This window comes from Neoarius graeffei, chromosome 3 (genome assembly GCF_027579695.1).
Source record: "Neoarius graeffei isolate fNeoGra1 chromosome 3, fNeoGra1.pri, whole genome shotgun sequence".
NCBI classification, from domain to species: domain Eukaryota; kingdom Metazoa; phylum Chordata; class Actinopteri; order Siluriformes; family Ariidae; genus Neoarius; species Neoarius graeffei.
In genome coordinates this window covers 24,073,561-24,100,291 of record NC_083571.1, presented here as the reverse complement: position 1 = coordinate 24,100,291, position 26,731 = coordinate 24,073,561, and the positions used below count along the sequence as shown (strand labels likewise).

The 26,731-nt window shown below is 41.9% G+C and overlaps 1 protein-coding gene across 2 annotated transcripts in view; it reads right to left on the bottom strand.

Moving 5' to 3' along the window:
• Positions 1-26,731, bottom strand: part of tapt1b (transmembrane anterior posterior transformation 1b) — a 107,318-nt gene that overhangs the window by 64,098 nt on the left and 16,489 nt on the right. For both annotated transcript variants that reach the window (XM_060916527.1, XM_060916528.1), the window contains exon 3: positions 16,280-16,398. In XM_060916527.1, coding sequence (XP_060772510.1) covers positions 16,280-16,398 — 119 coding nt within the window. The remainder of the gene's footprint in view (positions 1-16,279; positions 16,399-26,731) is intronic.

The following is a 26,731-nucleotide window of genomic DNA, read 5'->3' as shown; positions in this document are numbered from 1 at the left end:
ATCAGTATAAAAGACACCTGTCCACAACCTCAAACAGTCTCACTCCAAACTCCACTATGGCCAAGACCAAAGAGCTGTCAAAGGACACCAGAAACAAAATTGTAGACCTGCACCAGGCTGGGAAGACTGAATCTGCAATAGGTAAGCAGCTTGGTGTGAAGAAATCAACTGTGGGAGCAATTACTAGAATATGGAAGACATACAAGACCACTGATAATCTCCCTCGATCTGGGGCTCCACGCAAGGTCTCACCCCGTGGGGTCAAAATGATCACAAGAACGGTGAGCAAAAATCCCAGAACCACACGGGGGGACCTAGTGAATGACCTGCAGAGAGCTGGGACCAAAGTAACAAAGGCTACCATCAGTAACACACTATGCCGCCAGGGACTCAAATCCTGCAGTGCCGGATGTGTCCCCCTGCTTAAGCCAGTACATGTCCAGGCCCGTCTGAAGTTTGCTAAAGAGCATTTGGATGATCCAGAAGAGGATTGGGAGATTGTCATATGGTCAGATGAAACCAAAATAGAACTTTTTGGTAAAAACTCAACTTGTCGTGTTTGGAGGAGAAAGAATGCTAAGTTGCATCCAAAGAACACCATACCTACTGTGAAGCATGGGGGTGGAAACATCATGCTTTGGGGCTGTTTTTCTGCAAAGGGACCAGGACGACTGATCCGTGTAAAGGAAAGAATGAATGGGGCCATGTATCGTGAGATTTTGAGTGAAAACCTCCTTCCATCAGCAAGGGCATTGAAGATGAAATGTGGCTGGGTCTTTCAGCATGACAATGATCCCAAACACACCGCCCAGGCAACGAAGGAGTGGCTTTGTAAGAAGCATTTCAAGGTCCTGGAGTGGCCTAGCCAGTCTCCAGATCTCAACCCCATAGAAAATCTTTGGAGGGAGTTGAAAGTCCGTGTTGCCCAGCGACAGCCCCAAAACATCACTGCTCTAGAGGAGATCTGCATGGAGGAATGGGCCAAAATACCAGCAACAGTGTGTGAAAACCTTGTGACGACTTACAGAAAACGTTTGACCTCTGTCATTGCCAACAAAGGGTATATAACAAAGTACTGAGATGAACTTTTGTTATTGACCAAATACTTATTTTCCACCATAATTTGCAAATAAATTCTTTAAAAATCAGACAATGTGATTTTCTGGATTTTTTTTTTCTCATTTTGTCTCTCATAGTTGAGGTATACCTATGATGAAAATTACAGGCCTCTCTCATCTTTTTAAGTGGGAGAACTTGCACAATTGGTGACTGACTAAATACTTTTTTGCCCCACTGTAGATACGTCACCCTAGACTCTGGTGCTCCATTGCGATACGTCATGCCTCTGGTTGTGGAATGCTGGCTCGCAATGTTTTTTAAAAAAAAAACCACTACACGCTGCCGCGGCTTCATGCCGGCTTTATTCAGTTCTGTGTAAACAACCAAAATCTGAATATTGAGGTGTCTTCCTTATGCCAATATTGCAGAATGTGTGTGTAAAAAGGGCTATAGAGTCATGATACTCTACACATAGAAATGCAACAGTGTCCTGTATCACAGATTCTTTCCATGGTTCCTTTTGGGGGTTTCTTCCTTCAGTCTCCTCTTCAGGAGGCGAAATGCATGTTCAATAGGTTTAAGATCTGGTGATTGACTTGTTCACTCTAAAACCTTCCACTTTTGTCCCCTGATGATGTTGTGTTGGCAGTGTCCTTCAGGTCATTGTCTTGGGTCATTTGTAAGTTAGCAGAAAATGTTTCTGTCGACTTCTGAATTCATTCTGCAGCTATGCTCATGAATTACATCAATAAAGAGTAGTGAGCTCATTCCAGAAGCAGTCAAACAATCAGGCTTGACCGAAGAGCTTGTATGTCTCATCTCATCATCTCTAGCCGCTTTATCCTGTTCTACAGGGTCGCAGGCAAGCTGGAGCCTATCCCAGCTGACTACGGGCGAAAGGCGGGGTACACCCTGGACAAGTCGCCAGGTCATCACAGGGCTGACACATAGACACAGACAACCATTCACACTCACATTCACACCTACGGTCAATTTAGAGTCGCCAGTTAACCTAACCTGCATGTCTTTGGACTGTGGGGGAAACCGGAGCACCCGGAGGAAACCCACGCGGACACGGGGAGAACATGCAAACTCCGCACAGAAAGGCCTTCGTTGGCCACGGGGCTCGAACCCGGACCTTCTTGCTGTGAGGCGACAGCGCTAACCACTACACCACCGTGCCGCCCTGAGCGTGTATGTTTTTGATCAAAATCAGACTTTTTTTCCTCTACACTTTGGCCTTTCCATCACTTTTCCAGAACTCTTGTGGCTTATCTCTATTTCTTTGTGAATTCCAACCTGGCCTTCTAATTCTTACTGCATCATATGGTATAGCCTCTAAATGTCTGCTCTCGAAGTCTTCCTCAGACAGTGGATTGTGATACCTTCACCCCTGCCCTGTGGTGGTTGTTAGTGAGGTAACGGACTTATTTTGGGGTTTTCTTCACTGCTCTCGCAACGTTTCTTTGCTTTTCTCCCAGCTCTCTGGTCTTCATATTGGTTTGTCCTTTTTAACAAATGCAGTTTTCACAAACCCAGGGCTCAAAACCAAGAGTAGACATTTAGAGATATTAACTGTGTTTGTTAAAACTCTAACATGGCACATCTGGGCAACAAGAAAACACCCATCAGTTACATGTTCCAATATTTTTTCAATCACCTGAAAAAAAGGGTGGGTTCAAACAAAAGCTGCCATACTCAACTGTTTACATCTAGATGCGATTATCAGGAAATGAAAGCTGAAATTCTAATCGCTAGCCTCATTCATCTTTTGATCTCAAAAACAAAGGAAGTGGCCTTGTCATTCCAATATGTTCAGTGGGAACTAGGGACATAGGTTATTATATAACCCATTTTAATACATGATAACCCGTTTTAACACCATATATAAATATGCATACACCTACCACCCTATCAACTGTTGGCATTTACTAACCACTGCAGTCATCAGAATTATTGGCACCCTTAGTAAAGATGGGTAAAAGTTTATGAAAAAAAAACCCACAACCAAACTTCTTTGCGGTTAATTAGTTTAACCCCATACTGAGAAATGCAACCTTTAAGTAAAATGTGTGCAATTAAAATACGGTTTTTAAAGCTTTATTGACACCTTAGAAATTCTTATGAACAAAATGTAACGCTCATGGTTTGATTTATATTTTACTTTAAGTTCACCTGAGTTTTAGGAACTCTTAAGTGGTCACAGAGGCCAAATTCCCTTATTCATGGACACCTGGCATCATGGATTTCAAGTACCAGGAGATTTCAAGTGAAAATTGAAATCTCACTGGACTTCAAATAACATTTTTTCATGATTATTTGTTCATCCTGTATTTGAAGGATGGTACTTGAAGCCCATCCTTAAAATACATGGACTTCAAGTACCAGGAGGTTTCAAGTGAAAATCTATTTGCCTCTGCCAAGAAGCTGCATCTAGGTCATGAGGGATAAACTTGAAGAGGTAAGTCCCTACGAGAGGACTCTGGAACCTGGAGGATATAGTGAGATTCTGTGCCGAGGAATGATCTCAAATTCCTTGATCTAAGACCCAGTGATGTTATGCTGGCAAAAGGAGTTCCACAAAGTACTAAATACAAAGGTGGCAATAATTGCGAAACACTGTTGTTGAAGAATACACTTGTTGATTTTCATTTCTGTGTTTTCTTGGAATAAAGGCTAGATTTCACTCATATTTCCAGTGTGGGATTAAAATAATTAACCACAATAAAATGGAGTTTCTACTATTTTGTAAACCTGTGTGCACAAAAGTGGCATATGTACAGTAATTTGCACATCAGGGCCCAATCCCAATCCACCCCAGCCCTAGCTTTGGAGTGCCCTGGACTATGTAGGGGCCCTTCAAAATAGAGCTACAAGGGGTAGAGGTTGAAAATGGGACGCCACTCATTACATCATCAGTCGCATACATAATACACCAGTAACGAGGGACTCTCATTCCAGGCACAGGTTATTAATTTTTTTCATTGTTACGTATAATCGACATTAACAAACATGAGGGATTTATATAAAAACAAATTTCTAAAAAGCAGTCATTTCTAAAATCACTCGACATAGATTTAAAAAGGAACAAAGACTTCAAAAAATAAGGGGTATAAATCAAAACGACATGAAACAGTATATCCTCACAAATCTTTCTTGCCATTTTACTACAGTACATGTTTTAAGTGACGAGAGAAATAATCTGAAATCATTTTAAACCAAACAAAGGAGGGAATCCAGACAGAGGTTTCCACAATGCTGGTGCAGATCAATCTATTGAGAATAACCAGGAAGCATGTTTACACATCAGCTATTTCAGTGTAGTCGAGTTCATCGACATTTCTGCCCTGCACCAATATCAGATGAGTGGGGAAGAAAATCTGCTGCTGGATCATTTTTCAAGCTTCATACATGTGACATGGAAACAAATATCTGTACTCTCACTTGCAAATTGTTGTTTCCACAAAGTTCTATTGACCTTGTGAATAGTTGTTTTTCTGGAATGCTTGTTAGAACAATCCAATTAAATATTCCTGTGTATCGACATTAGACTAGGATATCCCAATGGATTTTAACATTTTTTTCATGATTATTTGTGAAGATATATTACACTTACGGGATGCTTCCCCTTCACCGTGTTGCATGTTACACAGCATCAGACAGCGATGAGAATGGGACATTTAAAAAAAAAAAAAACTCTGAAATGTCTGCCAAGGGCAGACATAACGCATGCAAAGCGTGCATGGGGGGGGTTTCAAAGGGGGATGCGCCTTATATGTTTTCAAATTCAATGATGGTTTAAAACGTTTATAAACTTTAAGATAACTATATATCGTGAGCGATAATGGAGGTAACCGTAATGATATATTAGATTCCTCCTGACTCTATCTTTGACAATTTAAGTAAAACGTACCTTTGTGCTTTTTTGTTTTGATGTGCTCCTGGATGTTTCTAGCTCTGTTTCCATAACTGATCATATCTGAGCACAGAATACACAGAACCTTTCCCGGCACGTCCACTTTTCGGATATGTTCCGTCAGGCACGTCGTCACAGTTTGTGTCCCTATCTACACGACGGTAACGCTACTATCGAGCCATGCCCATCGGAAACAGTTCTTTATCCCATTTGATTTATCGATTTCCCTGGCAGAGCCCCGGTGGGGGCCCAGGGGGCGGGAGCTAATGATTTTTGGCTATTTTTTTTTTTTACCCCAAAACCATTAATTTTATCAGCAAAAAGTTGCAATTTATTTGGAAATAAATTCCCCTTCTTGGTGGACTACCAGGTGAAAACGATTAATATGGGACAAGAGACTTGTTTTTAATGAATTCACATTTGATGATTTCAAAAAAAAAAAAAAAAAAAAACAATGCACCTTTTAATATAAACTAGCTCTACAGTATTATATTTCTGCATTTTAGCTATTCATGTCTTTGAATACTCTAATCCTTTAAAATGAAGTGCAAACCAGAAAAAAGTTCTGTCATATAATTCTCTGAAGCTTTCTTCTGATGTTATCATGGTAGCAGGAGGTCTTGCATATTAAGCAGGCAACATTCAACATCACTCATCACTTCCCTTTCAACTGTTGTGTGTACTAACGAGGTTTTATCTGGACAGGATGTTGTGTAATGTAATACAGATACCATATGGTCAATCTGAAGATCAAGATGGTGATTTTGAATTAAAGAACAGGCATGTACAATTGGCATTACAGATTGGAAATTTTTTTAAAATCAAAAACTAAATTCATCTCGGCCTAAAAAACTTGGGCAGACGCTCCCGCGCGGCACACGCCAGCAATCCCCCCCGTCCCCCTATGAAATGAGCAGTAAGTAGGAGAGTTATACACGGTATCATACCTAAAATTTTAATCAGAAATATAGATATGATACTATGATTCTCCCCAACATGCTACATTAGATAAGCTAACCCAATTTATAAAAAGATACACACTTATATATGACGTGTATTTGATATATATGATGTATATTCATACATTGTTACTTTACGGAAATCTTCAATAAGTTTGGTCTTTTCATGCCAGCCTGTTGTAGACCTATAATGCACATGAAATGACACTCCTCACCTCAACATGTCCTTTACAATCATTTAAGCCACCATGGGCAATGCTGAAATCACTGCTGCAAACAGTACATCGTGCGAAACGGTCATTATTGTTGACCCTTATTAGACAGGGAGATTATTAGACAGGGATATTATTAGACAGGGAGATTCTGTTGTGTAATCTGAGCTGAAGTGCGTTTTGTACTTTGTTTTTTTGGGGCGCGCGCTCTCTCTCTGCCATGCCGATCCTGTAGGCTGCACTGACTCAACTGAAAACGTCGGTCCTCAAGAAAAGGGATAAAAGCCCGCCCACACTGAAAGCTGATTGGCTTATTTTGCTGAGTAACCCAATCAGGATGCTCTTTGTCTAGCATGCGCTACATGAACAGGCGCGCGCACAGTCTCTCTCTCGCGCTCCGTCATGTGCGCACATTCTAAGATGCGCGAGGCAGACAATGTTTCGCGTGCGCTTGCTTGCTCCCTTGCTCTAGATTGCGGGAGATATTCTCCAATTTGCGGGCATCAGGGAGCCGCTATCAATATGCGGGAGACTCCCGGAACTTCCGGGAGACTCGGGATGTCTGCGTTATAAGGTGACCACAGATCGTTAACCATACCCCCCCCCCCAAATTTTCTCAACGGATTTACACGTTTCACAAAAATGATATTTTCAGCGGGAAAAACTCAGAATTCCGCAGATCCGCAGAAAATTTTCATCCCTGATCAGATCACAAAGTATTCTGGGAATTTTCTTCTACTACTCTGTTTTCAGTCTGCAATTGAAAGAAAAAAAAAAAAACAACCCTCTGTTTCGAGGTCCATCTGGAGGGCTAGATGTCCGCTACACCCAACCCCAAAAGAAACGGGACACACTACTCTACACGGGAGAAGTGTAGGGCCAAGTACTAAGGCTGAGGGGGAGGGATGAACAAACAGTACAAACGTGAACAAGAAGACATGGTCATCACTATCCCCTACAACGAGGATTTTATGAAGACATCTTAAAGTGCATATTCTGGACCAATTTCGTGGTTTTTTTAATATGAAAGTATGTCCCTTTACACACTCATCCAGAAGGGTAATTTTGCACAAGGCCATCTGTCTACAGCAGAAAAAAATAAAATAAAACGTATCTGGAAAAATCCCAAGGGAGTCTGGAGCCAGAATCATGACGTTACCTGCGGAAGCGCCAGCAGGCTGCGAGAGCTTGCACGGTTTCAGTGCACAGCCTGTGTAGACCAAGCGCTCCCATTTCTCTCTCATTGTCCGGTCTTTTGGAAAACGATGAGTGCTAATCCCATCAAGATTGGTGTTGCTACACCCTCCTACGCAGAGGTGGGTAGAGTAGCCAAAAATTGTACTCAAGTACAATTGTTACTTTAGAATAATATTACTCAAGTAAAAAGTAGTCGTCCAATTAATTACTTGAGTAAGAGTAAAAAGTACTAAGTGAAAAACTACTCAAGTACTGAGTAACTGCTGAGTAACTTTTGTTTATTGATCAGGATGTCATAACAGGCAGAGATTTCATATATATTTCACACAAACTGTGGTGTGTGTAGTTCTGTGTATTAACAATAACAAGAAGCTCAAGGCAGTCTGCACATAAACCATAACACTGTGCGCGCGTGCATGTTCACTCCGTGAAGTGACTGTTCACCTTTAACAGCAGCTGAACATCACACGTAATATCTCCTCGTACGAAAAAGACTGGAAATAATCCTGTAAGATGCGATCAACGATTTTAATCCTTTCGTCTCCCAAAAAGTTGTTTACTGGATCCATCTCGCAGAGGAGTTCGCAAGTGGAAGTAACAAGCAAAAAGGTTGCTAACTAGCTGCCAGTGCCCAGCTTGGCTGGGTGGTGGTGGGGATTGCTAGCAAGCGGTCAAGCTAACAAGCTAATGCCCTTCCGTTTGTGAACAAGCACTTGTAGACAAATAAAACAAATCTCACAGAAAAAAAAAAAAAAACAACACCTGAAGTCTTCACAAATCCCTCTAATCCACAACAAATACAGTAGCTTGAAAAATGGAGATTTCACAAACGATATGTTACGCGTTTTGTTATTTAGTAAGTTTTCACCAGTCTTCCATTCCCAGTTTTTGGCCAGAGCCGTGTACAACTGTAACGCTATTGAGGAGCTGACATTAGGCGAGCAACCTTATTTTCATGAGCATTTTTTGGTTTCACATCAATAAAAAGTGATTGTTATAGACTGGTACCAAAATTAAAAAAAAAGTGCTGATTTAAGGAGTTAAAGGCATTTTTGAGACAAAGTCGGCAAACAGTCTTATTTTGTCAATTTGGGTGTGCCGAATTCAAATCTGCAATATGCCGAGCTCTATCTGACCTCTGTTGACCTCTAGAGGTCATTGAACTTTGGGCCTGTAAACGTCTCAGCTGAACCCAGTTTCTCAGCTTTCTAAGGAATGAAATGTACTAAAATGATTAATGAAGTTAGCAAATGGCCTTGTTTGTTAAATGTTTGGGTGCTGAATTCATTTTTCATTTGTAAAACGACATATGACCTCTGATAACCTCAAGGTCATTAAACTTGGCCTTTTTGTTTGTTTTTTGTTTTGAACGGGGTAAAGCCTTTACAAAAAACAAAGAAAAAAACTCTCATATATACTAACCCTGATTAACCTGTATACCCTGTATGCCCCCACATTTTGTATGCTGCTGAATCTGTCCTTTTTCAGTAGCTTTGTATAAAAACAATAACCGCTAAATGTAGTGCAATGTTATGTAAGGTGATCGCCTAGGCATTCTCATTGTGAAAAGTAAGTCACATGTACATGGACTGGCATTTAATGTTGTATTTGTTCCTTTCTATTTGTTTTTTTGTCTGTTCATATTCTTTTTGGGGGAGTAAAGTCAGTTTAAAAATGCTGTTAAATGCATAGGCCTATAGGCCAAGTTTAATGACCTTGAGGTTATCAGAGGTCATATGTCGTTTTACAAATGAAAAATGAATTCAGCACCCAAACATTTAACAAACAAGGCCATTTGCTAACTTCATTAATCATTTTAGTACATTTCATTCCTTAGAAAGCTGAGAAACTGGGTTCAGCTGAGACGTTTACAGGCCTAAAGTTCAATGACCTCTAGAGGTCAACAGAGGTCAGATAGAGCTCGGCATATTGCAGATTTGAATTCGGCACACCCAAATTGACAAAATAAGACTGTTTGCCGACTTTGTCTCAAAAATGCCTTTGGGTGTCACAATTCTGGATTTTGGTACCAGTCTATTAGGAAGATTTTTTGTAGTTTTATTTCTTGGTTTTCTGGTGTGTGTGTGTGTGTGTGTGTGTGTGTGTGTGTTATCTTGCCGTCTGAGGCCGCAGTGCATCAATACATTTCCACAAAACAATGTATTTTGCAGTTATTTATGATGTTACAGCAGGGCTAACGTCTGCCTACGAAGACAGCCAGAAGCACATAGCCTACTTACCGCAATGTGTTTCCTCAAATTCAACGTTGAGTTTTTATACGCTGAAACGTCCACTGGTTTGGGGAGACACATGTGACACCGCATAACGTAACTATTATTTTTTGTTGTTTGGAGAGTGAACATGGTTTGTATGTGTGGCCGGGGTGTGCCTCTTTGGCTTGATGAGAAACGCTGGCCGTTGTCTCTGCCATTTTTCTTCTGCTTCCGGGCTCTTTTCCACCTGGACTGGTCTTGCCGCGGGATTTTTGTGTGCTTGGTTCTGTTTGATTGACAGTCCCCTCAGGATTCCGCGGGCCTTTTTTGTGATTGTTGTGGACTAAAATGTCTGATGTTGCGGGGGGGGTTCCAAAACATTGCAATGAAAGTTGCGGTGTTTTTTAGGTTTTTGTTGCGATTACATTGCGGGAGGAAGTGAAAGTTGCGAGAAATTGTTGCGATTTTCTCTTTTTGTGATTAAAATTGAGTGATATGTTAAATATTATGTTATTACTGAAAAACTATTGATTAAAAAAAAAAAAAAGACACTGAGAAATGGTCCTATAAACAACTTTACCAATATAAAAGATTACCAGGACTACAAAAATGCAGAAAAATAGGCTTTACTTATCCAAATGCACCTGTTGGTTCAAAAGTTAAAGTGCAGAGAACCTCACAGCACAACATGAAGTTACCTTAAAATATAATGTAAATGCCTCAGCTTTCATGTAAGAAAAAAAAACTATTAATACTAGTACTGTGTGCAGGCAGTCTCTCCTGAAGACTAAATTAAACAATAATTATAAACTAATAAAATAAATGGCTCAGGCTTCATAGAAGAAAAAAAAAACAATTTGAACAGAATCTCTCAGTATGATGCTGAAGCTGCCTAAACAATGGAAAATAAAATACCATTTTGGCAAAAATGTTGGCATCCATTAATTTCTTGTATTAATTAAAAAAATAAAGTGCACACAGTCCTTCACTGTAAACATAACACACTTTCAGTAACAGAATTTAAGCCTATATAAACACTGACTCGCACATGCAGTGTTGCCAGATACTGCTGACGTTTTCCAGACCCAAAACCTGCCAAAATGCACTTGAAACCGCCCAATCTGGCAACACTGGAAGTAAGACGGAAGGTAGTTTGTCGACGTCACCTCAAGATGACGCCAACGATTGGTCAAATCTGCGGGAAAGTTGCTGTGATTGGATATAATTGCAACACCGCCCTGAATTCACGGGGATTGGTTGAATTTGCGCTGATGTTGCAAATCGCAACATCGCGAAATCCTGGAGGGTCTGATTGGCGAAACGGAGTTAAACCATAGCTCCTCCCACTATGGCTCTGGCTGCTCCATTTGATCGGTGAGATGCGGTCATGTGACAGAGCCTCTGCTGGAAGTCTCGACAAAACAAACAAACAGACCACGCATCGCACAGATCAATAAAAATAAAGTAGTGAGTAATGAGCAGAATATAGCCCAATGTAACGGAGTAAAAGTACCGCTTCTTCTTCACAAATATACTGAAGTAAAAGTAAAAAGTATGCTGCATTAAAACTACTCTTACAAGTACAATTCATCCAAAAAGTTACTCAAGTAAATGTAACGGAGTAAATGTAGCGCGTTACTACCCACCTCTGCTCCTACGATACATCGGTTAACCATTTTAATAAGGCCATCCTTAAAAAAAAAATCCATTTCCTGTCCACCGGGTGAGCAAAAAAAATTCAGTCGGGAGGGAGGGATTTTTTTTTTAATATATGGACGGATAAGAAATCGCAATGCTGCGTTTGCTTTTTCTTTCAGTACTTTATTACAAAAGCAGACACATTTAATAAAATGACTGTTTAATCAACTGAAACTTGTACAAAAACTAAGTTAGCATTTTAAATGCTGACTGCAACATTTGCAAACTTTTACAAAAGGTACTTAAAATGTCCAACACACGGACTTTTTGTAGTTCTAAATCGACCGTTAGGCCTAGTTCGGATGAAATTACACTATTAAAATGATCACTGAATGATGTGTTTTTCTGAATCTTTACTATTTTGTTGTTCGCTAGAATACCATTTTGCGATTTCACACTTAAGCAAAATTTAAAACTCCGGATCTGCTTCCTTCATGGTGGCTGCCATTTTTTTGTGCCGCACGGCGCATGCGCAGAGCTGATTCAGTTCAGAGTGCGCGCGCACTCGGCGGAGGCAGTAGTGTGTCGGAGGGAACAGAAGCAGAGATAACGCTTATTTTGTCTCCGGTAAACCAGTCTTCTCTCGTTCAATTACGTGCTGGCATCAAAAGACACCGTTGGTTGTAAATGAACCCAAACTGAGTCGTTGGAGTGTATTTTCATACACAAATGGAGAAATGCTCGCTGAGTGTTTAATTGTGTAGCCCCACTGCAGACCATTGTCGTTGTTAATTCATAGCATGTTCAGCTGCGTGAATGTGTCATGCACCGAAAATAAGAGATTTACAAGCCAGGAACGCCTCATGATGCAATACGCAAGAAAAGAAAGAAGATTTACTGCCATTTTACTTTGTATTTGAGTAAAGTGAATAAATAAATGGTCTGTGGAAAATACATTTAACCCTGGGAGCTGCGTGTACAGGAGTTTATTTTGTGCTACTTATTTGTCATGGCTGGCTAGTATGAGCCTTAGTGGAAAGCCCTGGGAATGCGGAAATGTCAAGTTCGATTTTAGATTTACGAACCCGAAAAAAATGTCGAAAAACCGGCGTTAAAAAAAAAAATTTCAACCACACAAACGGCACTCACCCGGCCGGTGGACCGGAAACAGAAAATTTTTTAATAATGGCCCTACTTTTCGTGATGCATTGTGGGATACTTTGAGTGCACAATATAGGGTGTAATAATCCTCACTATGTTTCGGACAGTACTACAAAATGGCGTCCTCACTATATAGCAGGGGCGCAGATACGTTTTTTGAACTGGGGGGGACAAAGCTGCCAGCAAACCAACCCCAACCCCCACATGTGTTGTGCAAGGAATATACTCTGATGCCCTCAGGGCAGTGACATTACTCAGCTAAGACAAAAAAAAACATCACTGTACGGTGTACGGTACAGTCATCACTGTACAGTGTACGGTGCTTCATCACCTGCTTTTGAACAGATTTGGGGTCAGGTTGATTTGGTTTTGTATATGACACATCAACCTCCTCTCCCTTTCCTCCAGCTGTCTCTGCCCTTGCTTTCTCGTCTCCTGTCCATTCTTCTTCCGACCCTTCTTCTCTCTCTCCTTCTTCTGACCCCCCTTCTTCTGACCCCCCTTCTTCTGACCCCCCTTCTTCTGACCCCCCTTCTTCTCTCTCTCTTCCTTCTGCCTCTTGCAGTTGCAGGCCTAGTGCACTACTACTACCCTCCTGTGGATCACTTATTTCACCTCCCTCACTGCCATCACCAGGAACTACCTGCAGGCCAGGACAATGATAACATTTTAACATAGCCTATGGAAATCCAAAGTTTACACATTATCATCACGCACAGAAATTGCAAAACTAGTTTTAAAACTGCTAAGTTCCAACTGTTAAACATAGCGAGAGGCTGGGCTACATGTGTGTGTGTAAAGTGTAAACCAGTGCATCCTGACTTTCTAACTATGCCTGTGTGTTGCGTGAGCGGCAGTCAGTCAACAACTCTTCGCAAAGTTTCCTTATGAAACAATATGCTCACTGAAATTATGGCAGGGAACGCCAGATTAAACATTAAAACTGCCTTCTGAGCACTGTATCTACAGGCTACCACCGAAAGAAGGAGGCTACCAGAAAGGCATCTCTACTCCGTACGATTTTACTTTCACTGCGACATTACTTTGACCAGACTATCAAAAAATTGCAAGGTGATATGATAAAGTAAGGCACAGTTTACTTACAGTCGTTGTTTTTTGAAAAAACGATGCAATCGTTTTCTGCCTTTTCAGTTTGGCACCCTTCATCATGCCGTGTTGGGGTCCTGAACTAGGAGCTGTCCCCGATATGCCTGTCAAACTTGTTGTGGGTAACCATAGCAACCAAGCTCGAACTCGCAACCTGTGCAGTCTGCGCAGCTCAACCAACCGAATATCAGTCTTTGTTTTGTTTTATGTGAGTTGTTGCAACTATGTATGTACTGCTGTGCACCTCAATAAACCGAATGGTAATTAGTCTTTTGATTTTTCCGTGAGGTTTGCCTTATGCAAAGAAAGACAGCATAGACGTTTTTTCCTCCCTATAAGTGGGGGGGACCGAACGAGGTGAATTTAAATCTGGGTGGGACGAATCCCACCCGTCCCACCCTCTATCTGCGCCCGTGCTATATAGTGCCCTATATAGTGAGTAGGGAGCAATTTCAGACACAGGGATGGTAACGGCATGATAGTCACTTTTGCTCTTTCGGTTTCGATCGGTTTCCTCTTTCGCGCTGGGAACTCCCACTGTAAACAGGATAAAATCTGTCCGACAGTTTGGGCTATTTGGAGGTAAAACTTGTTGTGAGACGGCACGCGGATTTTATGTGCTTCGGATGATTCATTTTATGATTCAGGACAGCGATTCGGTTCAATCTTGAGAACTGCGACACTGATGATGAATGGTGCCCCCCTTTTTTTTTTTTTAAACTTCAACTTGATCCAGCCAAAGATCAGCTTGAGTAAGTGTAAATATTTCTTCGATTTCTTATGAGCAGATCGGCTGATAATGCGTTATCTTAGACTGGCATTTGCAGCACGGGGTCAGTAACCAGTCCACTGCAGCCCAGACAATCGGACAAACCAACGACTGTGCGTCACTACCAGTGCCGGAACAGCCCATGAAGGAGGCAACATGTCGCTGACCATGCCTGACTGGCAGAGCAGTGACTTAAAACTCGCGTGTACTTAACAAGAGCTTATGACAAACGTTACATGATGGAACCACTGGTATCATACGTGATCTTTTGAAATAGCTAGCAATTAAAATTCACTACAGGTGCCCTTTAAAATGGGTCTTGGGGATCAGATCACAAGTGGACAAGTGATGCACCAAGAAACATTGTGATCTGGTCACTCAAACCACTTGGCGAGGTGGTCTCGGATGTGTTTGACAGGAACATGTATATATAAAAAAAAAAATTCCCGGAAGTGGTGGTTGTTTTGATAATGCGTCAACCATCAAAAAATACAGAGGAGCACTGATGTACGTGGTTGGAGTAGAAGAAAAACAAAACAATGGAGGTATTTTGCAGGTTTAATGTTTTTAACATAACTGCGCACCAGGGCTCTTTGAGCTTCTAGCGGAAATGACAACAGTATTAATGAAACCTGAACACAAGTGGTCAGCTGGACACCTTCGAGACGAATGATACATTACCGTTCAAAAGTTTGGGGTCACCCAGACAATTTTGTGTTTTCCATGAAAAGTCACACTTTTATTTACCACCATAAGTTGTAAAATGAATAGAAAATATAGTCAAGACATTTTTCTGGCCATTTTGAGCATTTAATCGACCCCACAAATGTGATGCTCCAGAAACTCAATCTGCTCAAAGGAAGGTCAGTTTTATAGCTTCTCTAAAGAGCTAAACTGTTTTCAGCTGTGCTAACATGATTGTACAAGGGTTTTCTAATCATCCATTAGCCTTCTGAGGCAATGAGCAAACACATTGTACCATTAGAACACTGGAGTGAGAGTTGCTGGAAATGGGCCTCTATACACCTATGGAGATATTGCACCAAAAACCAGACATTTAGTAGAATTTAGCTAGAATAGTCATTTACCACATTAGCAATGTATAGAGTGGATTTCTGATTAGTTTAAAGTGATCTTCATTGAAAAGAACAGTGCTTTTCTTTCAAAAATAAGGACATTTCAAAGTGACCCCAAACTTTTGAACAGTAGTGTACATGCAGGTGTAAATGGCGAAGTGCTGCACATTTGCAAAACCCTGTATAAAATCTAACTATTCATTTGCCTTTCTGAGCCAGTCTGATTTTGTTAAATTGAAAGTAATAGTAATAACAGCCGGGCGGCACGGTGGTGTAGTGGTTAGCGCTGTCGCCTCACAGCAAGAAGGTCCGGGTTCAAGCCCCGTGGCCGGCGAGGGCCTTTCTGTGTGGAGTTTGCATGTTCTCCCCGTGTCCGCATGGGTTTCCTCTGGGTGCTCCGGTTTCCCCCACAGTCCAAAGACATGCAGGTTAGGTTAACTGGTGACTCTAAATTGACCGTAGGTGTGAATGCGAGTGTGAATGGTTGTCTGTGTCTATGTGTCAGCCCTGTGATGACCTGGCGACTTGTCCAGGGTGTACCCCGCCTTTCGCCCGTAGTCAGCTGGGATAGGCTCCAGCTTGCCTGCGACCCTGTAGAACGGGATAAAGCGGCTAGAGATAATGAGATGAGATGAGAATAAGATCGTCCAGTGGTGGAATTTTGATTAGGTTTCGTTAAAGCAAAACAGTTAATGGTAGTGGAATTAATCTTTTTCCATTACTGTATGATCTGAATACCAAATGTGGAATGAATTAAAAATCAGCTTTATCTCTTTATCATGACACTTAAGACACAAGATCAAACACCTGCAAATATACAGAATGGAGTTTAAAAAAAAAAAATCTCAATTAAAATGTGATCGATTAAATTTGGTAAACATTTGTTATCCAGTGTTTGAGGAAATCACTTGCAAAATTTAGTGGAAGTTTTGAAGGCATTTGATCACCTTCGAGCGAGTGTGTGTTAGTTACCTGAGTCCGCAGCATGGCAGCGTTAGCAACCTGATGAGTGCCAGCAGCACTCTGAGGGGTAACAGTGTGAACACGTATAGAAATGCATCCAGACACAGAAAGAAGCCAAAGATCATCAGCTACAGGAATAAAGGGAGAAAGACCGAATGAGTGATATTTAGTATAATCATAAAGAGGAAAACACTTAATGCCACTGCCAACATGCGTACCTAGTTCCTTGTTGGTTGTTTCGAAAACAAAGTTCATTTTGGTTAGAGTCCTAAAATTGGAGTGTGATGTTTAAGACATCCAAGCTGGTATATACAGTACTGTGCAAAAGTCTTAAGCCCCCTATTTTTTTCATACAAATCTGGTTATAGATTTCTATTTTATGACGTCTACATTATCGAGTCAGTACAAAAACATTTTAGAGTCCAAACATTCGTTTTCCAGCACACAAATGTGACAGGTTAAAAAAAAAAAAGTTTGTATCTGAGCAGCATATTACACAAGAGAGCACTTTTCAGATTAAAAAAGAAAACATAATGAAGGCTACTGGGTTTTGGTGCAAAATGAAGAAGCGAGTGTGACAGTCAAAGTGTCCAGAAGAACTGTGGCTGGTTCTGCAAGATGCTCAGTAAAACCTACAGCTCATTTCCGCATAAAACTGCACTCATTATACCCGAGACTACTTTTTTTTTTAAAAGCAAAGGGTCGTCTCATGCCAAATATTGACTTTGTTTCATTCATTATGGCTTACTGATTATAGTATTTTTTAAATGTTGAAACATTTCATTATTTTTAAGCCATTTTTGGTCCACAGCATTTCTTTACACGTGCTTAAAGTGACACTGACATGAACAGGTCTCCTCGGTGTCATTTTATAGACTTTAACACAAGCTTTCAATTTTTGATGTAATCACAAGGCGTGGAGATAAAATAAAAACATTTAAACCTCCCATCACGAAGCGATGCCTGGAATTCCCTTCCCTTCCACTGAGAATGGCCCAAACAGGAAATGACTTATGCTGCTTTTCCACTACCAACGAGGCTGAGTTGGGCTGAGCCGTGCTGAGTTGGGCTGAGTCGAGCTGAGTGGGGCTGTTGGAGTTGCATTTCGACTACAACCGCGCTGAACCGTGCTGGCTGGAAGTGGGTGGACACATTGGGTGGAGTTAGCGAAAGTGGGTGGACGTCACGTGATGTCGTTAGGCGGCGCAAACAGGGACATCAGTGGCCTTTTAAGCGGTAGTCTCACGACCCGGATAGTAAACAATAAACATGGAGTCGTTAGTGTTCCTGGTCTTGGTGCTGTGGCTTGTCGTCACCGACAACGCCAACAGATACTGGCAAGAGCGTATAGATGAGGCGAGGCACATAAGGCTTCAGAAATTCTCGTAATTCTTCTTCTTCTGGGTTTACGGTGTTTACAGATCCCAGCGTGCTCGCGGGGCGTGTGTGGGCATGTGAGGACACTCCTCCTCACCAATCAGTGCACAGGGGAGTGTCTCCTCACGCCCCTAGCCCCACTCGGCTCGATTTGGCTCGCTTCAGCCCCACTCCAAAACCGTGCGAGTTTTGGGGGCTGAGTAGGGCTGAAGCGAGCTGAGTCGTGCTGCTCTGAGGTAGTTGAAACGCGAGCCGTGTCGGGCTGAAGTGAGCTGAAGCGAACTGAAAAAGGGTAGTGGAAAAGGGCCATTAGATTGGTGAACCCCTGCCTGGAAGGCACGCCAACAGAACATTTTTTCATGACAGAACATGAACTTTGAGCTCAGGCCTCAATGTTAACTTTTGACACCTTTTGCCTTGCAGGGCAAATGGCCTCAAAAAATGTTTTTGCCCCCCCACCCGAATTTCCTTTTTGCCCTAAAATTTGGCCTCAAAAAAAAAAAAATTGATCCTATTGTAGCTGGAACTAAATACAGACACAAAAGTTACGCATACTATTAACTTAATGTGAAGATAATTAACAGATAATCAAAAGACTTTAAGGTTTTTTTTTCTTCAAAAGATTGTTTATTTTTAGTCTTTTGTATTTGTAATTATTTGTATCTGTACAGGCACGACCCCACCAGCTCTGCTGACCAACTTCTTGTGTTTAAATAAAGTTATTAATTCATTAGGAGTTGGAAAATGATCCATCCGTTGAGTTCCCCGACGTCTCAAACTACCTGGTGCTGCAGACATCATTCTACACAGATGAAAACCTGGAAGATCATGGAGGCGTACAACTTTTTATATGTGGCTGGGTTAAAGATCTGGGGATCAGGACACTACAAGATAAATCCTGTATTGTTTTTGCCTGGGTAAGGAGGAGTTTCTGGGCTTTTTGTCCACGTCTCTGCAATGGTTGCTAGGACGCTACAAGTTTTGGTATCGGGCGTAAATAAACGACTGCCACTCAATTCCCAATCCTCTCTGCTCTTCTCTTCCAGCAGGCATCACAGAGCCATATAATTACCCACAAACATCTCTGTGTGCGTGCAATCTCCAGTCACTTTTGACTGCTGAGTCAAGATGCTGGTCACAGATGCTACTTGATAAGGGGATGGTAAACAATGTATGCATCACTTCAGGAGCACGCACATAAATGCGTACGTGCACCTGAAGCTAGCCAATCAGAATCACCATTACAAATTAGGAAGAAAAAAAAAACAAAAACGATGACCACAGGGGAGGTGAGGAGAGGATGCTGGTTAATACGTGTAGGTAACACAGTCCGTCTAAAAACTACAACACAGTCCCTTTAAGGACTACAACTCCCATCACCAACTTCTGCGTTGACCTGCGTCACGCCTGGGCGGGAGCACCAACGTTACTTCCTCTCTGAAGGCATAAATAACGGAACAACGCTTCCGTCTTTCTCTTTTCCGTCCCGGACTTCAAGCTGTCTGGACACACAGAGGCTGCTCACCCGAGCAAACCATAAAAAGACCTCTTTCTTGCAAGATCCACGATTTAGCGCGATTTCTTTCTTACCCTTGGCCAAGGTAGACTCCAGAGTCGCGCGATCTTTAACTCAATCGAGTTACAACCGGTTTTATTCGTATTAGAAGTGACGTCATGACTGCCGCCCAAGCAGTTTTAATTCAAAGTTAGGAAAGCGGCTGGACCCTTTCTTTTTTTAACTGAAGTGCTGTGCACCTTGTTCTCCAAAGATTTCCTTCCCACGAGCTATGAAGCATCGGACCAAGAATTTTGTTTTTCTACAGAAGTCTCTACGGGCTCCTGTGAACTCAGCCTCTCCAAGAAATTCCCTGTGCTTCACGGAGATCTCCACAACGGTGAAAACTCAAAGTCTCTGGACATCTCATAATCTCGAGTAAGACTGGCATTGTTGGGCATAATCAAAAAACCTAGTCTTAGGAATTAGCTTTTATTGAAGTAGTGTGAATTTAAACTCAGGAACGGTTTGTTTACACTGTAGACACGCAGCGTGTCAAATTGAATTAATTGTTCTATGTTCTCTCAATTGTTTAATAGATAGGCTGTGCATGCTTCTCTATTCCTCACTAACATTTTAATTTCCTTATCACACATCTTGACCTCATCAAGATTTCAGTGGATTTAGTAGTGTTATGAGCTAGCTTCCCTTTGTCTTAGCTTAGCCACACGAGGTTAATCTAGGCCTACACAAACACGTGGCCACTCACAAACGCACCTTAGTTAGCTTTCCTTTACCTTAGCTAGCAACCCACGCTAGCCTTTCTTTTGCTAGGCCATACCACGTGGTGGTCCTCCCCCACACACACACACCTTAGCTAGCATTCCTTTGTCTCAGCTTAGCAACACAAGACTAATTCCTTTGTTCTCCTCAAATCCCACATGGTGATCCCTACACCACGTGGACACACATGAACATACCTAGCTAGCATCCCACGCTAGCCTTCTGCTCAGGCCATAGGGCCTTTCACACACACACAATATATCATATTTGTATATAATGATTTCAACTGGGGGCGGCACGGTGGTGTAGTGGTTAGCGCTGTCGCCTCACAGCAAGAAGGTTCCAGGTTCGAGCCCCGTGGCCGGCGAGGGCCTTTCTGTGCAGAGTTTGCATGTTCTCCCCGTGTCCGCGTGGGTTTCCTCCGGGTGCTCCGGTTTCCCCCACAGTCCAAAGACATGCAGGTTAGGTTAACTGGTGGCTCTAAATTGACCATAGGTGTGAATGTGAGTGTGAATGGTTGTCTGTGTCTATGTGTCAGCCCTGTGATGACCTGGCGACTTGTCCAGGGTGTACCCCGCCTTTCACCCGTAGTCAGCTGGGATAGGCTCCAGCTTGCCTGCGACCCTGTAGAACAGGATAAAGCGGCTACAGATAATGAGATGAGATGATTTCAACTGTTATTATCCATTTTTATCTTTGTTATAATAAATTCATTTATTATTGAGACTGTGTGTTTATTTGTGTTCCAATATCTTCGAAGTACCCAATCTCCAAGAATTCAAAAGGTGCATATGATTTATGTAATATGGTAAGTGATCATAATTTGGAATATACCATAATTTAGCTGTTTGGTAATTTATTATTAAGCACCAAAATTAATGGTATTAATTTATGAGACTGATTCCATGAGTGATTTAATGATATGAAAATGATTCACTGAAAACAATTCAAATGAGACTGATTCAATTTTAATTATTAACCTTCAGATTTAATGAGACTGATCACTCAATTACCCAAATGCCCCTACATACGTCTTGTTTTTTGTAATATACTTGCTCGAAAATCATTTTTGTGCTTAAAGAAGCCGACCATAGGTGTGCCCAAATGGGCCTAACTCGCTAAAATATTTCTGCCTGAACGTCTTGGTCGGGCAAATCAGGCATTCAGGCAATGCCTGGTGTTGAGGCTAGGAGCTATGAGCTGTGTCTGAAATCACTCACTCATTCACTACTCCCGACTCACTATCTAGGGAATTCCATAAAGAGGACTATAGTATTAGACTATATAGTATTTTGTGTCTGCTGCATCTTTCAGTTCTTTTAAATCAAGGCTGAATACTTTCTTCTTTGTCGCTGCCTTTTATTCAAGCAAATTTGAGGCTTTTGATTAATTCCTCGCTCTGCACTCTAACTTTTATTCTTGCATTTTATCTGTCTTATTCTCTTTTAGCTTATTTTCTATTCTCTTATTATTTTTAATTAAATATTCTCTCATTGCTGCACCGTGTGCTCCTCTCTGTCGTAATAATTCTCACTATACATTCAGACAGCACTACAAAATGCCAAACTCACTATATAGTCCACCATATAGTGAGCAGTGAGTGATTTCGGACACAGCGCATGTCTTGTATGATGGGGATGAAGAGGAGTTAGTTGGGGAAGAGGAGTTTGGAGAAGGGGAGAGGGAGAATGTAGGGCTCGGGATGGAGCCCTACTGGTTTGAGCCTGTACCAGGACCGTCACATTAACAACCGCAATGAGGTGAGTGAGTGGCACTCAGATCTCGGCAGGCTGATGAGTGGACATGGTGGAGGAATGATTGTAACAGACCACCTGGTTTTGTTTACATTAATAATTACCAATACCTACGGAGCCGTAGAGGGGACATGGTGAATAAAAAAATAAAGCGTGGGAACGACTTATAAGGCGTGTGCACGAGATATTAATGCCCGCGCACGAGTTATAACCCGTGCGCACGCTTTGCGTTAAGGCGTGCGCTCGGGTAGTTAAAAGTGAGGGGACGAGTTACAAATCGTTCCCTCGCTTTCATTAAGGCGTGTGCACGAGATATTAAATCGTTCCCTCGCTTTCATTAAGGCGTGAGCACGAGATATTAATACGTGCGCTCGAGTTATAAAAGGCGTGCGCACGGGTTATTAAAAAGTGAGGGAACGTCTTAAAACGCGTTCCCTCGGTTTATATCCAAGGCGTGGGAATGATATCCTATGTCGTTTCCTCGACTTATTAAAATATTCCCACAATATCCTTGTTTTCGTTGATCTCGTTGCCTACACACACACACACACACACACGTACACACAGGCTGTAGGTCACCATGGTAGCTCCGGAAATACTAGACGCTATTTTATTATATTTTAATACTGGACTCAGATACACAGAAATCCTCGATGCACTTGCATCCCAATATGGCTTTATTATAAGTCTGAGACACCTCAAGAGAGTTCTGAGAGAGAATGGGCTTCGCCGTCGTAGTTTTTCTGACCTAGGAACGACTATAGATTTCATCATCAGCCAACTAAATAGCCCAGGTCGCCTCCACGGGTACCGCTGGATGCACGCAAAGTGCCTGGAACATGGCATTCAGGAAAAACAGAGGATGTACGGATTATCCTTCAACTACTGGACCCAGAGAGTGTTGCGCTACGCCGTCGTCGTACACTTCAGCGCAGACAGTACTTTTCCAAAGGACCCAATTTCATTTGGCATGTCGATTCTTATGACAAACTAAAACCGTTCGGAATCTGCATAAACGGATGCATAGATGGGTTTTCCCGTAGGATCGTCTGGCTGAAAGCCGCACACACAAGTAGTAATCCGCGAGTGATTGGCAGTTACTATGTGGATGCAGTGGAGAGGTTAGGTGGATGCCCGAGAATCGTACGAACTGATTTAGGAACTGAGAATGTGACTGTGCGAGACATCCAGAAGTTCTTCAGCTCTCCGAAGAACTCGATCCAGTATTCAGCCCCTTGTCTACGCAACTGGCCCCACCAAGATTCAATACGCTGATTTGCAGTGCTGGCCCCGGAGATGTAGCTTCGGTCCCCTGCCCTGTCGTCTTCTCCGTCACGCCTGAAGAACTTCTGGATGTCTCGCACAGTCACATTCTCAGTTCCAAAATCAGTTCGTACGATTCTCGGGCATCCACCTAACCTCTCCACTGCATCCACATAGTAACTGCCAATCACTCGCGGGTTACTACTTGTGTGTGCGGCTTTCAGCCAGACGATCCTACGGGAAAACCCGTCTATGCATCCGTTTATGCAGATTCCGAACGGTTTTAGTTTGTCATAAGAATCGACATGCCAAATGAAATTGGGTCCTTTGGAAAAGTACTGTCTGCGCTGAAGTGTACGACGACGGCGTAGCGCAACACACTCTGGGTCCAGTAGTTGAAGGATAATCCGTACATCCTCTGTTTTTCCTGAATGCCATGTTCCAGGCACTTTGCGTGCATCCAGCGGTACCCGTGGAGGCGACCTGGGCTATTTAGTTGGCTGATGATGAAATCTATAGTCGTTCCTAGGTCAGAAAAACTACGACGGCGAAGCCCATTCTCTCTCAGAACTCTCTTGAGGTGTCTCAGACTTATAATAAACAGAGGTGTCAAAAGTATTACCATTTATTACTCAAATAGAAGTATAGATACTATGGTTTAGAAATACTTTTCATGAAGTAAAAGTATCAACTGAAGCTTTTTACTCAAGTAAAAGTAAAAAGTATACTGATTTCTAAACTACTTTAAAGTACAAAAGTAAAAGTAATGAAAGAGGAAAAAAATGCTATTAAGGACAAAGGCGCAGCCTAGAAGTCCAAATACAGTCCATTCTCCTGACCCATTAAAATGTGTTTCATGGAGCACAAGTAATAATGACTTGTTGTCTGTAAGTGTTGTAATGGTGTAAAACTTCATACCTCAGAAGTTAGTTATCAATACATTTTTATTGAAAATGTATATATTAAAACACACACACACACACACACACACACACACACACACACACACACGTCTCGACCACATCACCCCATCCTACTGATCCACACAGATGGAAAAAACAACTAAAGTAATACGATTTATTTGAAAAGATTGCAGCATTGTAATGTCCAAAATATTGTATAACGCAATATTTTTGCAGTATGCTGGCAATCATTTTGTGTCCAAAGTTGCATTGCATTCACTGTCTAAACGGCAGTAATAATACAGTATTTGAATGCTATGAATGAATGCTATGAATGAATGAATACTACACTAACACTACTGTAAAATTACAGTTTTTTTCTTTTTCATATGGGACGTGCAGTAGAGGCAGCAGGTTCCAGTTAAAATGCAAGAAAAACACTCTCATCCCTACTAGTTACTGGCTCACCGAGAGAAGTCAACAGAATATTTGTGTTCCAGCAATGCGAGGCTGAACACAGGCGAGGAGAGAAAGGGCGGCCGCTGGAATGCCGACACACTACAAGCTAATATAACGTTTACTAAGCTAAGACCTGTCACTTTACTCACTAACCCCCACCAAGATACCATAACTGCGTTTGTAAACTTAACCTGACTCAGAAAAGAGAATGCCGCATGGTTCGTGGGGGGAGGGGGGGGATTCCACTCCTGACAAACGAACGAGAGCCCGCAATTTACTAACGGTGTTGAAGTCGGAGCTCTGATTGCTGTGTGCTTGGAGCGCCCTGAGTGGCAGTTTATTAGGTGGACAAAGTAATATAAGTAATATAAAGATTGGCGCAATGAAATGCAAGTAACGAGACTATTATAAACGTAACGAAGTAAAAGTAAATGCTTGAAAATGTAACGAGTAGAGATAAAAAGTAGGTTGAAAAATTATTACTCCAGTAAAGTAGAAAGTATCAAAATTTCTACTTAAGTAAAGTAACGAAGTATTTGTACTTCGTTACTTGACACCTCTGATAATAAAGCCATGTTGGGATGCAAGTGCATCGAGGATTTCTGTGTATCTGAGTCCAGTATTAAAATATAATAAAATAGCGTCTAGTATTTCCGGAGCTACCATGGTGACCTACAGCCTGTGTGTACGCAACGAGATCAACGAAAACAAGGATATTGTGGGAATATTTTAATAAGTCGAGGGAACGACATAGGATATCATTCCCACGCCTTGGATATAAACCGAGGGAACGCGTTTTAAGACGTTCCCTCACTTTTTAATAACCCGTGCGCACGCCTTTATAACTCGAGCGCACGTATTAATATCTCGTGCTCACGCCTTAATGAAAGCGAGGGAATGATTTAATATCTCGTGCACACGCCTTAATGAAAGCGAGGGAACGATTTGTAACTCGTCCCCTCACTTTTAACTACCCGAGCGCACTCCTTAACGCAAAGCGTGCGCACGGGTTATAACTCGTGCGCGCGCATTAATATCTCGTGCACACGCCTTATAAGTCGTTCCCACGCTTTGTTATTTTTTTATTCACCATGTCCCCTCTACGACTCCGTAAATACCAGCTGCTGTTAGAATCTTTTACTGCTGTAACTGTTAGTCTAATAGTAACTCCTGTCAATAAGTTATAACTCAGGCTAAGATAAAATAATTGTTTTTGTTCCAATTCGGCAATCGCCTTCTGAATACCGACCTCCCAAAAGCACAGCGTGGCACAGAGTTATGTCGCTTAGTGTAGACAACTGTCATAGAAAGTAGTCACGAGACTGCAGCCAGTGTACCAGAACAGTGCTGGTTTAGATCTACTCTACTTATTTTATTACCTGAAGGCTAAAATAAAATACAGCCCCAATTCCAAAAAAAATTGGGACAAAGTACAAATTGTAAATAAAAACGGAATGCAATGATGTGGAAGTTTCAAAATTCCATATTTTATTCAGAATAGAACAAAGATGACATATCAAATGTTTAAACTGAGAAAATGTATCATTTAAAGAGAAAAATTAGGTGATTTTAAATTTCATGACAACAACATCTCAAAAAAGTTGGGACAAGGCCATGTTTACCACTGTGAGACATCCCCTTTTCTCTTTACAACAGTCTGTAAACGTCTGGGGACTGAGGAGACAAGTTGCTCAAGTTTAGGGATAGGAATGTTAACCCATTCTTGTCTAATGTAGGATTCTAGTTGCTCAACTGTCTTAGGTCTTTTTTGTCGTATCTTCCGTTTTATGATGCGCCAAATGTTTTCTATGGGTGAAAGATCTGGACTGCAGGCTGGCCAGTTCAGTACCCGGACCCTTCTTCTACGCAGCCATGATGCTGTAATTGATGCAGTGTGTGGTTTGGCATTGTCATGTTGGAAAATGCAAGGTCTTCCCTGAAAGAGACGTCGTCTGGATGGGAGCATATGTTGCTCTAGAACCTGGATATACCTTTCAGCATTGATGGTGTCTTTCCAGATGTGTAAGCTGCCCATGCCACATGCACTAATGCAACCCCATACCATCAGAGATGCAGGCTTCTGAACTCAGCGCTGATAACAACTTGGGTCGTCCTTCTCCTCTTTAGTCCGAATGACACGGCGTCCCTGATTTCCATAAAGAACTTCACATTTTGATTCATCTGACCACAGAACAGTTTTCCACTTTGCCACAGTCCATTTTAAATGAGCCTTGGCCCAGAGAAGACGTCTGCACTTCTGGATCATGTTTAGATACGGCTTCTTCTTTGAACTACAGAGTTTTAGCTGGCAACGGCGGATGGCACGGTGAATTGTGTTCACAGATGATGTTCTCTGGAAATATTCCTGGGCCCCATTTTGTGATTTCCAATACAGAAGCATGCCTGTATGTGATGCAGTGCCGTCTAA